This window comes from Plodia interpunctella, chromosome 26 (genome assembly GCF_027563975.2).
Source record: "Plodia interpunctella isolate USDA-ARS_2022_Savannah chromosome 26, ilPloInte3.2, whole genome shotgun sequence".
Taxonomy (NCBI): domain Eukaryota; kingdom Metazoa; phylum Arthropoda; class Insecta; order Lepidoptera; family Pyralidae; genus Plodia; species Plodia interpunctella.
This window is the reverse complement of record NC_071319.1, coordinates 3,174,344-3,188,895: the sequence shown is the minus strand read 5'-3', so window position 1 is coordinate 3,188,895 and position 14,552 is coordinate 3,174,344. Positions and strand designations below refer to the sequence as shown.

General features: G+C 35.0%; 1 protein-coding gene across 4 annotated transcripts in view; it reads right to left on the bottom strand.

Moving 5' to 3' along the window:
• The window catches only part of LOC128681131 (irregular chiasm C-roughest protein-like), a 53,681-nt gene that overhangs the window by 20,250 nt on the left and 18,879 nt on the right, over positions 1–14,552 (bottom strand). For 2 of the 4 annotated variants that reach the window (XM_053764772.1, XM_053764770.1), the window contains exons 2-3: positions 5,051–5,330; positions 1,720–1,870 (exon numbers count right to left, since the gene is read on the bottom strand). In XM_053764772.1, coding sequence (XP_053620747.1) covers positions 1,720–1,870; positions 5,051–5,251 — 352 coding nt within the window. In that variant the 5' untranslated portion in view covers positions 5,252–5,330. Of the gene's footprint in view, positions 1–1,719; positions 1,871–5,050; positions 5,331–13,240; positions 13,406–14,552 lie in introns of those variants that run through there. The other 2 variants (XM_053764771.2, XM_053764769.1) reach the window with 2 other exon arrangements.

Below are 14,552 nucleotides of genomic sequence, written 5' to 3'. Positions count from 1 at the left end.
TACCTCGGGAACAATACTTTTTTCCCAGAATGATTTAACATTTTTACAACTTGTTCTTCACAGACGTATTCCTCATGGCTGAGGGTTGTGGTTATTACGTGGAATGAAACACACACAACTACTTTCTTTGCAGCACAAGTTTAATTAACCATTGTGCAGGTTTCTTAACGATGTTTTTCTTTCACCGGAAGCAAGTGGTGGTCGATGAAAACTACTATACATAAGTCAGATTGGTATGCAAACTCTTGTGGACAAGTAGGATTGGAACCTGGGACCTTTCGGTCCACAGGCGTTCTAACCATTACACCACCACTGCTTCAACATTTTCACAATAAATTTTATTTATCTCGGTTTTGGTGAAACAAAAAGATAATTCCGGTATAATTTACGTTAGTATATTGACAAACGAGTTCGGCAATCTTTTAATTAAACTGGATCTGTATTCAAATTAAACCTTCAAGACTTGATTGATAACGTTAAAATAAACAATTCGATAGTTAACGGGTTTCTGTCGTTAATCTATACTATTATTATAATGAGGTAAGCGTTTGTGACTTTGTATGTTTGAGGCGGGTAATCTCGGAAACTACCGAACCGATATCAAAAATTCTTTCACCATTAGAAAGGTACATTATCCAAGATTGCTATAGGCTATGTTTTATTTCAAAATTCCTACGGGAGCGAAGCCCCGGGCAACAGCTAGTCGTAAACACTTTTGAATATTTTTTTTATTGTATTTAATAAGTTATTGCACACAGCTCTGCTCGCGGCTAAATACAGCCTATATGTAGCCCATGTCACACAGATAAATAAACAGTCATGTGACCTAAACTTTAAATAAAATCTGGTACTGTTAGTAATACTACGTACTGTAACTGTTAGTAATAGTACTTTTTATTTATTTACTTCTTTGGTAATAAATCTTCATGATTTAACTGTCTCATGTTTTTGAATTTTGCGATTTTGGTTCGAGTAACCAATGGATGATGGTATCCATTGGTGGGAGATCCAGAGTCCAACCGTGGGAGGACTCACGGGCAATGTCTAATTCAGGCTAATTATAGGTACTTATAATTTAGCTATGTATCGGGGATTGAAATTTGAAGACATTTTAAAGCTTGTGTCATGAGTGACATACGTAAAAACTTGTTATTTAAAAATTTTAAATAACAAGTTTTTACGTATGTCACTCATGACACAAGCTTTTATTGATGCCGGAGGGTCTTGTTGCATAAAGCATGTGACAAAAAATCAAGCCCGTGCACTAAACCGTTGAAAAGTTCCCCCTTTGAAAGCCGATCCTGAGTGCACCAGGTATACAAAATTTCAGCTCAACCGGTTAAAGATATCTGCTTCAAAATTGAGTTGACTTTCCACCCGTACATGGTTACAAAATATCGTCTTGGTGCAAAATGTCCTTACTCATAATGTCCTTTCTCGAAATGTCCTTTTATCAAAATGTCCTTTTCTCAAAATGTCATTTTCTCGAAATGTCCTTTCTCAGAATGTCCTTTCTCAAAATGTCCTTTTCTCAAAATGTGCATTTCATCTCAAAATGTCGTTGCTTATATATATATATTATCATCAAAAACACACAAGGACATTTTGAGAAAAGGACATTATGAGAAAGGACATTGTAAGAAAAGGACATTTGGCGCCAAGACGCAAAATATATTCCAAGTTAAATAGAAGCCTGTAAAAATGGCAAAAAACACATACCTTCTTCATCGCTCCCGATCATGGAGTATCGCTCATAACCACTCAGATTCCTGTGTGTTCCCAGGCCAAAGTCGTCTTTTGTCCACTGGAGAGTTCCCACTTTTCCCACCACTCTACACGGAAGCGTCACTCGCGACCCGACGATGGCACTCTGGGAAAATAATGGTCAATTCAAACGAAATGAAACATAGTCTTCTCTGTCTTCGTTGGTACTTAAAGTGATATATAGCGACAAACCAAATTATATAGCAGTTACGTCGGTAATTCGTTGCTGCAGTGGACCATTTTGCGAATTATCTCTCTCTCTCTCTCTCTTACTCTCTACCTTTATGTGCGTTGTGCGACTTTGCTATTTACATTCACCGTCGACTCGCACTGAAACGCAGCTAACCAATCACAGTGCGCCATTGTGACGCAACGACAATCACACGGCAATGTGATTGGTTCGCTGCGTCTCACTTTGAATCAATTCGATAGTGAGAAGTGAATTCAAACCCGGACATCGCTTTCGGATCTTTGCGTGTCTGTGGTTAATTTAGCTGTAATTTTACTATCATTTGCCTGCTCGACGTCAGCCCTTTTTGGAAATGCTGTTGTTGCCTACTTATCAGCTACTTGTGTCCCTTAGTTGCCTCGTGCGTCGCCTTTGTGATTTGTTTTTTTGAAATGTATCAAATTCCTTAACTCTTTACAAAATACGTAAAGGTCAACAGCCGGCTTTAAAAAACAATTAACACAGCTGATTAAAGATCTGAATTATAAAGATTCCGAGTTTAATTATTCGATTGTAATTCAGATAAGATTGGGGACGAGTTGACTGAATACCGATGCAAATATAATATTTGATTATACATTTAAATTTTAGCTTTTGACGCCATGTCTTAAGTCATAAGAGGTATGTAGATCTCGTCTGTTTCTGCCGCCATGCCAAAAAAATAACGGGTTGCACTCCGGGAGTGCCGGCAGAAGTGAAAACTTGAAATTAACGTTGTGCATTTTTGACATCTTACGTCACGTGTCCTGACGCGAGTTTAACCTTTATTAACCTGACGTGTTATTATTATCATAACTAATAAAGTCATTAACTAACATTTTATAAATTTACTAATGACTTTGCAAAATATCTAACCAATTTGACATTGGCATTTATTGGCAATTTGACATTTATACATACTAATCACAATTTCTATTTTATTCTAATTTTGTGTTGACTAGCATGCAGGTGTTTTGGATATTATGTCTGTTAATCTGTATGTATATATAAATAAATAAATTACCCATCACAAAAACTGCACAATGCCGATAAAGAAGTTATTACTTCCAAAATTAGTTCAATATCGGTTCAGCCGTTTGGGTGCTACGATGGCACTGATGACACACGGATACGTTAAACTTTACTTGGTACGTTACTTTAGTACCACGTGGGTAAGAAACCCTATTAAAATTCGCTGTTCTCGTGTTGTTTGTACCATACACATAATTATATCGAAGCGACAAACTGTTTTTTTATGTCAGCTCCGAGACAACGTGATTATTTATATACATGATATCCTGATTTCTCTATAAATATTCATATAAACACTATATTAATTCGAAACATTGTAGCCGATGACAATCTCGTGTGTAATTAATTAGATTTTTTTCCCTCGTTTTACCACATTTTATTGTTCCGTTTAGTTTTTTTTTTGTCTTTTTTTTTTTTAATTTTATACAGTAGCAACCAGAAATTTCAAGGGTATTGCTTTTTGTAAACTTCACCATTTCACACTATTATAATTTATTTTAATGTATTATAAGTGTTTAGCTCAAATGTCATAAATATTTCTGTTTTTTTAGGTGTCTGAATTATGTAAGATTCTGTTAATTTTACACAATTCAGGCTTTTACTATAGGTACATTCTACCTTTTCACAAGAATAATTTTATCTTTTGACATGAAGGTGTTTATTATTTACATTGTAATAGGAAAAATGTAAAATAAAATACAATATAATTATTATATGCCAATAAATATATAAAATATACAAACAAGTATAACATTGATTTTAACTCCCGCACCACTTGAATTGAATCAACAGCACTTGAACAAAAATTACATCTTATCTTATTTAGGGTTAAACTTAATGACAATTACAGATTCTTGTTTTGTAAATTAAAAAGTTTTAAACAACTTAGAACAGAAAAAAAGAAAACAATAGACAAACAGGGACGCATCACGTTATGTGTGTAATGGGTATAGACTATCACATTATATGTGTGATAATAGATATACTAATTAATTAGACCAATGAAATTATGTGTTACGTAGGATGGAAGAAATAAGTTTTTTAAATGCCGCTTTGGAATGAAAGAAAATGTCAACAGATTAGACAAAATGACAAAATTTAAACAAAACTTTAGACAAAATGGCGTACTTTCCGTTTGAAAAATAAAAACCAGAAACGAAATTTGATATCTAGTACGTTCGGTCCAAAAATCCAGCAACAAAACTTGATATAAAAGAGTCATTCCTACTTTCAACGATATTTATAGTGTTCATAAATTTTTATACGCTCATTAACCGTGCGAAAGACCGTTAAATTCCGTAAATATTAATTATTCAATACATTTAATGAGCATTAAAACACACTTAATGTAGTTTTTAATGAGACGATCCATTTGTCACTTTATAGTGTACAGCGGTGGTGATATTAAGAATTGTGTCAGAAATGGCTATGGCGAACCACTCCATTAATAGTGCCATGAAAGCAGTTGTGTGTGTTTCATTCCACGTAATGACCACGACACTCAGCCATGAGGAATATGACTCTGAAGAAGAGTGTAAATTAATTCTAATCTAGTTTTTTGCAGAGATAAGTTTTTTGATTGTCCAAAATCAGTACTTTTTATGTAAACATCCGGTAGAATTGTAGTGGTAGAAAGACACCCGCCTGTGAACCGAAAGGTTCCAAGTTCGAATCCTACTCATACTACATCATTTGTATAACTGATGTAAGCCGTCTATTGGAAATCCCTATAAAATGTGCTTTACTATTTACATCTCACCATCGAATCGATTCACACTGAGACGCAGTTAACCAATCACAGTGCGCCATTGTGACGAAACGACAACCACACTGCAATGTGATTGGTTCGCTGCATCTCACTTTGATTCGATTCGATAGTAAGTAATTGAAATGCAAACCCGCACTTCGCCTTTTAGTGTATGAAATTGAGAAGACAGCGGCAAACCACGGTGTGTTTCATTCCTTATAATAGCGTCCTCAGCCATGAGAAATACTACATGAAGTAAAAGGATATCAGTAATCAATAATTTAAAAAAAAAGAAATACCTGATCCGTTGGCTCCATAGCAAATCTCTGTCGTTCGTCACCATGACAACCGACAATCAAAATGGCCGCCAAGACTAAACCTAACGCATCCGATGCACATTTTCTCAATCTCACTGTTCTATTTTCAAACACACCCCTGCGCATTCGCAGACTTATAAATGGCGTTCCTTTTTCAAAAACAATTTTGAATTTCGACGCCATGTTTTATAATTTTGGTGCATATTGGTAGCAACGGGTTTTTAGATGGTCAGCTCGGTCGTTGTATACTTGCAATCATTTTCTGAAACAAAAAAGAAAAATATTTGAGAAAATTTTGTAACTAGCATTTCAATAACATAATACTCATTATAGTTTAGTCACGGAAACTAGCGCTAGTGAAAGTTTTTAAATAGGTTATCAATTAATTTACCTAAAGATTATATATATCGTTCTCCTGCTTAATGATAATTAGTTATCAACTCAGATATCTATTATTTTTATTATTTCATATAATTAATTTAAAAAAGTAACAATAGAAGGCGTTTGTGTGTTGTTTTAAAATTACATAACAACAAAGTTAAATGACCCTAAAATACCTAAAATGGTAATGATTAACATTTTAATGTATTATTAAAAAAAAAACAATATAGTATTAAATACTTTATGTCATCATACCCCGCTGTTAAATGATACATTTTGTACTGTTTTAGAACATTCTTATTATAATTCGCATCCTGTTCTGTGGTATTAGCATAGACATTTGTTTTATTCATATATTTCAATATGTCTATGGCGCCTGAGGAGTTTCGTTTGATATATTCAAGAAATTTCACAAATAACTATCGATTTAGTCTGAACTTGGAATAGAGAAAAGAACTGGTTAGATGGTTTTTTTATTTCAATAATCAAAAATTTTATGAATCCTACTAATATTATAAAAGCGAAAGTTTGTAAGGCTGTGTTTATTTTACTCTTCCACGTAAAATGTACTGGACCGATTGTAATCTGGAACAAATAGGGATTACAATGTTTATACCGAAACTCCCACGGGAGCGAAGCCCCGGGGTTCAGCTAGTACTCCATAAACAGTGATATAAAATTGATACACTGATATAAATTTCAATAAACAAAATATAATATTCCGCCCGTGACTTCATTTAATAGTATATTACATGTCACCCTTGAAGTCTACTCAACCTCTCTGTCAAATGTTAAAATCGATCGAGTAGTTTTAATATTTTCTATTTAAATTATTAGTATTGAAGTATGGAATAGTCTTCTGGCATTATGTAATAAAGTATTGTACATTTGTAATCAGTGAGTGTCAATTCAATAAATATTTTCCATTTCTTTCAATTCAATAAATATTTAACAATTCTTTTGGCGTCTTCATTAATTCCCAAGCATATTTTTCAAAGAATTTCAAGAAATGAGCCTCATACCTCATACCCATATTTTTTGGATACTTTACCATTATTATTCCAAATATCATATACTCAAAAAAGGTCACCATGTGCGAAATTCACCCCATAAAGGATAAAAATAGGAAGATTTCTGGTTAGGCAAACTTTACGATTCCGCAAAAGGAAGTAAAATTTGAAAAAACAAAATGCTCGAACCAAGCAAACTTCGACAAAAACTCGTATAATCATAACATGTTTGGGAATACAGGATACAGAATACCCGTTTGGTCAAACAACCACAATGCTTGCGTAAAAAAATATAACTTTTTTAGTCTGTGACATGAGACCACATGCGCGGGCCATGTGTGTATTCTGGTATCGGTTATTATATTCATATGAATGCTGGAAATGATTTTGACTAATCCATACTAGCGGCCCGTCCCGGCTCCGATCGGGCAAAACCGAAACCTTCAAAAATCCGTGCCGTAAATTTTTAGTTTATTGCGTTTATACAAACCGACAGACGCGATAAATAAATATATATGTCAGGATATTGAGAAACTTGAAGAAGCTGTGGTTTGTACGACTGTGGTCAAGAAACAATGGCTATGGTCGATCGCGAGATGGGTGACTAAAAATGTATTATACATCATCAATTCATGTCCGTGCGTGACGTAGCAGGCAAACTCTAGCAGTACCTACGCTGGTACGGCCACATCTTGCATATATACTATACATATGCCATCAAAAATTTAAGCGAGATCTTTAAAAGGAATTAAGGAAAAAATGTAACTGAAACCCAACTATCTGTGGGCCCTTATCACATCCATTGTCCCTACATCTTCACCCTTCACTAGTCGCCACATGGCTACACAAATATTATTCGACGCCTTTCCTAATTATTATTATTTACTCCACTTAATTACTAGGGTCTGGTGACGAGGCGGTTTCCCACGAAGTTTATTATTTATGTGTTAATCTACTTTGAAAAACATAAGTTCTAGTAGCGCTGACCACTGAAGGGATGATGAGTTTTGGACTTTGTTAGCAGACGCCGAATATGCAAAGGAAATCATTTTAATTGAATACAAATATCGTAAGTATAGTACAGACACGACCATAATTTATTTTGTACTATATTCTTAGGCATATCAGTTTGGACATAAAATGTTTTGGCATAACAGATCTAAAGCATAATTGATTTTTGGCGTACGGGTAAATGTGGCATATTTAACTTTTAGGTTAGGTTAGTCTTACTTCAAATAGTTATTTAAATGCGTAAGAAAGTTATGTTCAAAAGTCATTGTGACATTACAGTATGCTGTATTAAATTATGGCTTTCATGCTCGTAGATAACGGGAGCTGAAATACCAACGAGAATTAATATTTCTAATTTGTTCTATGATGAATGTAAGGAAAATTCTGTGTTTTCGTATTCAGAGACAACATGCAAATAGAAATTATATTTAGCCGAGCCAACATCATATACAATCTTACTCATTGCCGCACATAAAAATATTTTAGTGCCACAATTTTCAGTATTCCTAAGAGGTTTAAAAGTAAATATGTATCTTGGTTTATTTTTACGATGTACTGTGACTTTGAGACGTCACAGCCGCGACGGAAACTAAGAATGAGCGAGGAAGAAAAAGATCTTACGAAATACATATCCTGGAGGATATTTTCATTCTTCTTTACCAACACTGTATTATACATCCCTTTCTGTCAGGGGTTAAAGTAATTCATTATCATCAAGTAACGGAAATATATTCTCAATATAACACCATTTATTTTTAGCTTGATACATATTGATTTTCAACAAATGCTTTTAAAACAGCATTGCAATAGCGCCCGTGCCGGTTCTATATATAAATTTCACCCCTCATTTGACACCTGGATAGACTAAAATATTTATGTTGGGTTCCAAACATAGGAAACGGTTATTAGATTTGTGCCAGTAGTTTGTAGCTTAAATATCTCTATAGAAACCCGACTCATATTAGAAATGCGTGAGATTTTTTATTAACTCTCCACGATTTATTAATTAATCTGATTTTCTTGAAATTTTGCATTTGTATTATATAAGATGAAATACACAAGGATATGTGGTACATTTCATCTCGCAAATTGTGATGTTCCCGTGAGAAATTCGACACGAAGTAAAGACACAGGCAAACGCCTGTATAAATCTTTTATTCAACTGTATATTTCGATGTCCATACCACTGAACAATTTTGCATGCATAATAGGATTTCAAAATCAAAGGAGTACTGGTTTCATATCGTCAAAGATGATTAAGTGTGCATCAGCATTTCTAGTTGTCAGACCATTGGGTCTGACAACTAGAAATGCTGAAGGCCGTGTGGAGTAGAGGAGAACAAGAAAAGAAAGCGAACCCTGGGCTCCGACACTCAACGGCTGCGAAAGGAACCGAAAAAAAGACACTGATGAGAGATAATAGATAGGAGTTCGAAGACGGAGAGCTGGTTTGTGGCGTTAGGTTACAGTCGCAAATCCGCAGCGAACTTTAAAAGTCATGGGGCATCACAGCTGATGAAGTAACCGAAAAACTGCAGAGATGAGAGAGACAAAGAGCAGCAATTCATTTCGAAAAATAATTCATAAATTGAGAATTGAAGAACTGATCGCCGACATCTTTGAAGAAGGATATTTACCTGTATTGGAGCCTCCAGAAAAACAGCCTATTGCTCGAAGAAGACCAAGTCAGCAACGCAATGGTACCTACAATTGGACTTCTTGTATGCTACAAACGTCCATTTGCCTGACCTTCGTTGGGATTGATATTGGATATCACCAAGGCTCAAGGCTCTTCCCTTAGTCGCTTCTTACGACATCCACGGGAGGACATGGAGTCCTATTCCAGGGCGACACGGCACCCATTTTTTAATATTACTTTTTACTTTTATTGTATACACATCCATCAGAGAGAACGAAGAACAGAAAGACCAACAAGACTTTATGTGATGTATGTTTTGACGCAGTCAGCGCCCAGAGCTGAATAAGACTACCTGTATGTAAAAAAAGCATTAAATGATAATTTATAATAATATCTTTTAATTAATAAGTGAATGTAATAATACTCCTTCATTACAGCACACTACAAAGGTACAAAATAATCTGGAGTTCAATGTTCGTACATCAAATTAAAATGAGTTACAGATCCTCCTCTTTCCTCAGTCGTATTCCTCACAGTTGAGGGGTGGAATGAAGCACACATTAAGACTTTCTTGGCAATAATAATGGAGTGGTTTGCCATTGCCTTATGTGTAGGAAATTGGACCCTTGTCTCTGACGCTTATTGGCTGAAGAAACAACCAGGAACACACTTGAAGGAGAGATAGAATAATTTGAAAATAAAAAGAAGCATATGCTTAATCAGGTTTTTAACGGGTACTTTTATTATACTTAAATTCATCTGGTAGGTCTCATGTATCATAAACTGAACTTAACCTTAATTACCGTATCCTAATATGTTATTTAGGACAGTTCCACTAAAAGTACCGGTCTAGTTAAAATTAGGTGTGGTAATAAGCACGATATACGGGTATAGATTCATCCGGAAAATTACGGATTCACGGGCGGAGCTACGAGCAAAAGCTAGTAAATTAAACAATGTTGTTTTTCTCCCTGTGGTACCAGAAAGGTCTCATTGTGGCGTGTGATCCCGCCCTAAAATAGGATCACTCCATATCTTCCCATGCACGTCGGACGGGGCAACAGGTAGGTAGAAGCCGGTTCCGGAACAATTCCGGAAAATCCGGGATTGTTCCGGAATTTTACGTGTTGTCCTGTGTCCAGTAATTTGCCGCCCGGAATTCACAAAAGGAAAGTTTTTTTATTAGTTAGCCAAGTCAAGCCAAATATTATTTAGCGCTGATATAAGATTTTCTGTTTAAGACAGTCAAAAATATTAATCCCAGCTCGTACGAATGTATAATGCCAGCTCAATACTGCGCCGAACATACATGCCGACGCGAGTGCGTGAACATTGCTCAGTTAACATGAGAGCATTTGTTCACCGCAACCAGCAATGCATATCATATCCGCCAAAGTTTGACAAACTGTTCGACGACAGTGTGGAGCCAGCGTAATGGCCAACGAATCGCACACCAATACCGATTACGTTCGTAGCCCAAGACGTGTCCAGGAAATTATAAGCTTGGATCTGGCAACCCTAACCTACGCGAGTATTTCTGCGCCCTAGATATATTGTGCTCGTACGAATATAGACTAAAAGTAGAATAAAGTAAAACTAAAGCACCCGACTACAAGCCAGCGTTGAATATTTAACATGCACCGTTCCGATTGCCTTCTCATTATTTGTAGCTTGAAATGGAATGTAATCTCTTACGGTTAAAAATTTCAGGATTCCTCGAGAGGATAAAGGAACCAATATAATATGCCAAATGTATAACATTAATTAATATTATTTACATTTTCAGTTACACTTTTGTTCTGTATGACAAAAAGGTTGACTGTTAGGTAATAATGATCTTTGCATTAAACTCCACATCTTGTGTTTTACATTATTGTATTATGTACGAGTTTGTTTTGTGCTGATTAATAAACTACTTACATTAATACATATATGATATAATCTTAATAGATGAGAATATTGAGAAGCGGCACTTTGGTAAAAAGTAATTCACTCGCTTAAAAGTTATTCAGTAAGCGAATGAAAATCATTCTATCTATTACTCAACACGATAATTATCATTTAAACGGTGTGTATGAATCTTTTTATTATTTTTCTCAATTGATATATAAATATGATTCTGTGTTTTATGTACTTCTCAGTTTTTTTATTTGCATTATACATTTTAGGTAGGTATATAAATTTTCTATTTAATAGATGGCACTTCAACGCACCACAGTGCTATCTCGGTTTGGTCTAATAGTTGACTGGTAGAGAATGCCATTGTTACGTCCAACATCCTTACATATTAAAAAACAAAGTCCTCTACCGCAGCTGTCTGTATGTTCGCGATAAACTTCAAAACTACTACAAGGATCTTCATGCGGTTTTCACCAACAGATAGAGTGATTCCTGAGGAAGGTATAATTTATTATTATTTTTTATGCATTCTCACCCGAGTGAAGCCGGAACGGGCCGCTAGTTAGAACATATTTTTTGTAATTTTGCGCAATAAAAATGTAAATAAATAAATTTGTTGATTCAACTATTTATGTTTGCCCTATAATTTGGTAACGGCTTGACAAATGAAACTTATTTTACGCAGAATAACAATAAGAAAAACAAGGGCATGTCAAAATGAAAATTGAAATTCTTATGAAAATGCACGTAACATATTCATGACATGTCAGCGCATGTACAAATGATCTATATATAAAACTCTTCCGTTACTGAGTGACTGACTGACTGTCAGACAACGTACAGCCGAAACTACCGGGAGGAGGCTGAAGCGTAGGAAGCTGAAATTTGGCAGGTAGGTTCCCTGGGGAGTGTTGGTGAGCACTAAGAGAGGATTTTTGAAAATTACATCCCGTGAAACAGGTGAAAAACTTTTATATGAAAGTTCTACACCGTTGAAGTTAGTGACTTAAAATTTTGGATTGTAGTTGTTTACATTAAATCAATGAATACGTGTTTCTGAAAATTAACCCTTAACCCCTTTGAAAGGGCGGTGAAAGATTGTATGGAACTTAATACAATTTTCAAGATAAAGATCAAAAAATAACTTGAAATGTTAGGTAAGAGGAAGAAGAAGAAAATATAATATTGCATGACAATATGTAGGAAACGGTAGGGGATCCTTACATGGAAGGAAGCAGGAAGCGACATTGGATAAGTTGCGAGACGAGACACGCAGCGAAAAATAGGAAATTGAACTAAACATGAAAAAAAATACGAATTTGAATCACATATGTTTATAATCAATCTTACAAATTACTCGATAAAAAAAAGACTGAGAATTCACTACGATTCACGCGAGCGAAGTCGCGGGCAAAAGCTAGCACAGCATAAAATAAAAGCCGGCCAAGAGCAAGTCTAACTTCATCACAAAAGGTTTCGTAGCATATATTTTGTTACCACAAACCTATGTATACAAATACTTCGTTTCAAGTTTTTGTTGAATTCTATGTACCTAATTACTTTCATTTTTTATACTTCTAAATTAATGACATGTGCGGCTCGTGATCACACACATTTCCATAGGTGGTCAGACAAAAATGTTTCGTAACAATAGGCAATATGGGTCATAATCGGGTTGTAGTGCGTAATGATGAAGCAATACTTACAGTTGCGATGACAGACATACACCCAACTAGACTATTGAGCTACATTTCTAGCTAAAAGGGGATTTAGAGCAGTTTCTATTTCAGTATTGTTGCCAAAGTTGAAACACCATTACTACAGCTATTATTTTTGTAGTGAAGAGTGTAAAGAAAATAAAGAATTTATGTATTTTGAAAGAATTTTTCTATTAAAATTTTGACGACCACTGATGCTTAGTGGTTACAACACCCTTCGCGCAGACAAATATTCAGACATGTGATCACTGATATTTGTCACCGGTTCTGGGCGTATTGTGTGGGCCTTTTGGGCAACATTAAAAAGAAAAATTGAAAAAGAAATTATGAAAATACGTTCTCATCATAACTAATCAGCTGATGGTAGTGATATTTTGCATTATAAGTGATTATATATTATATATATATAAGAATTTCTTAAAGAAAATAAAACAAAGGAACAAAACTATTAGTTTTTCTACAAACAAAACTTCGCAAAAGTGGAAACATTAAAACTTTTCTACTAAAAACTCACCGTTATATTACAGGCCAGAAAGAAATCCAGGTGCATATGTTTTTTTTTTTAAAAAAACTTCGCTCAAACTACGCACTGGCACATTTCGGACAAAAGAAAATTCGAAATTTAAAATCGAGGCGCACGCGTTGCGTGGCGACCGCGGACTGGTGGGTTTCAGAGTTCGTTCTTATTTTTAGAAAACGCCCCCTTGAAAATGGTTGTCAGAATAGGAACACGTGGTGGTATCCGGTACAGTGGTTCAAAGAACTTCTGATACAAATTTTAACCATGTGTTGGTTAAGTTCTCATGGTATGATCCGTGAGTCGTAGTCTAGGGTTATCTAAATAAACGTTAAGTACTTTGAGTATATTTGGACTTAATTTATTATTTAAAATTGCAAAAGTATTTGCAAACAACTAATGGAGATGAGTCAAAATGTTTGATTTCAGTATCACGTCTTACGCTACGTAAAACAAAGGCCTTAGTTAACAGATAGTGAGCTTAGTGTCCGACACTAAGCTTACTATCTGTTAAATAAGATTACCCCCTGATGGTGCATAAGCTGATGGTGCACACAGGAACGGCTTCAGACAGGGGAACTCCTCAACGGTTTACCGCATGGACATGATATTTTTGTTACACAATTTAATGCAATAAGCTCTCTGTCATCAATAAATCTTGTGTGAAAAATGACATTAAAAAAAAATTTTGTTCCATGTCATGGAAGTCTTGTATGAAGTACTTACTAAATCCATTTTTCAAGTAAAACATATTTAAAAACAAAATGACGAATTTAATGCTAAAAGCATTATTATTCTTTGTAACCATTTAGACAAACAGAAAAATGTGTCCGGCGGATAAAATATATATATATATATTAATAAAAATGTAAGTGGGCTATGTGAAAGACTACTGGATGAAATTTGATTAATAAATAAAATAAATATAAGAACAAATCACACAGATTGTGCTAGGCCCAAAGTAAGTTCGAGACTTGTGTTATGGGATACTAACTAAACATCCAGAATCAGGATCAATCAGAAAAATATCATTTTCCATCATGACCCGACCGGGGATCGAACCCAGGACCTCTCGGTTCAGTCAGTGGCAAGAACTTTACCACTGCGCCACCAAGGTCGTCTACCGATGGAGTTGTATAGCGAATGGTCTAACTTAAAATCTTGTATGGTTTTCATCGCGATATACTTATTGCTTAGAATATTGACATTAATAATAAAGCGGGTGAAGACGCGGGCAAAAGCTAGTATACAGTATATTACAAATGGATGTTTTACAATACTAATGGGCTTCGCTTTCGATTACGTGGGT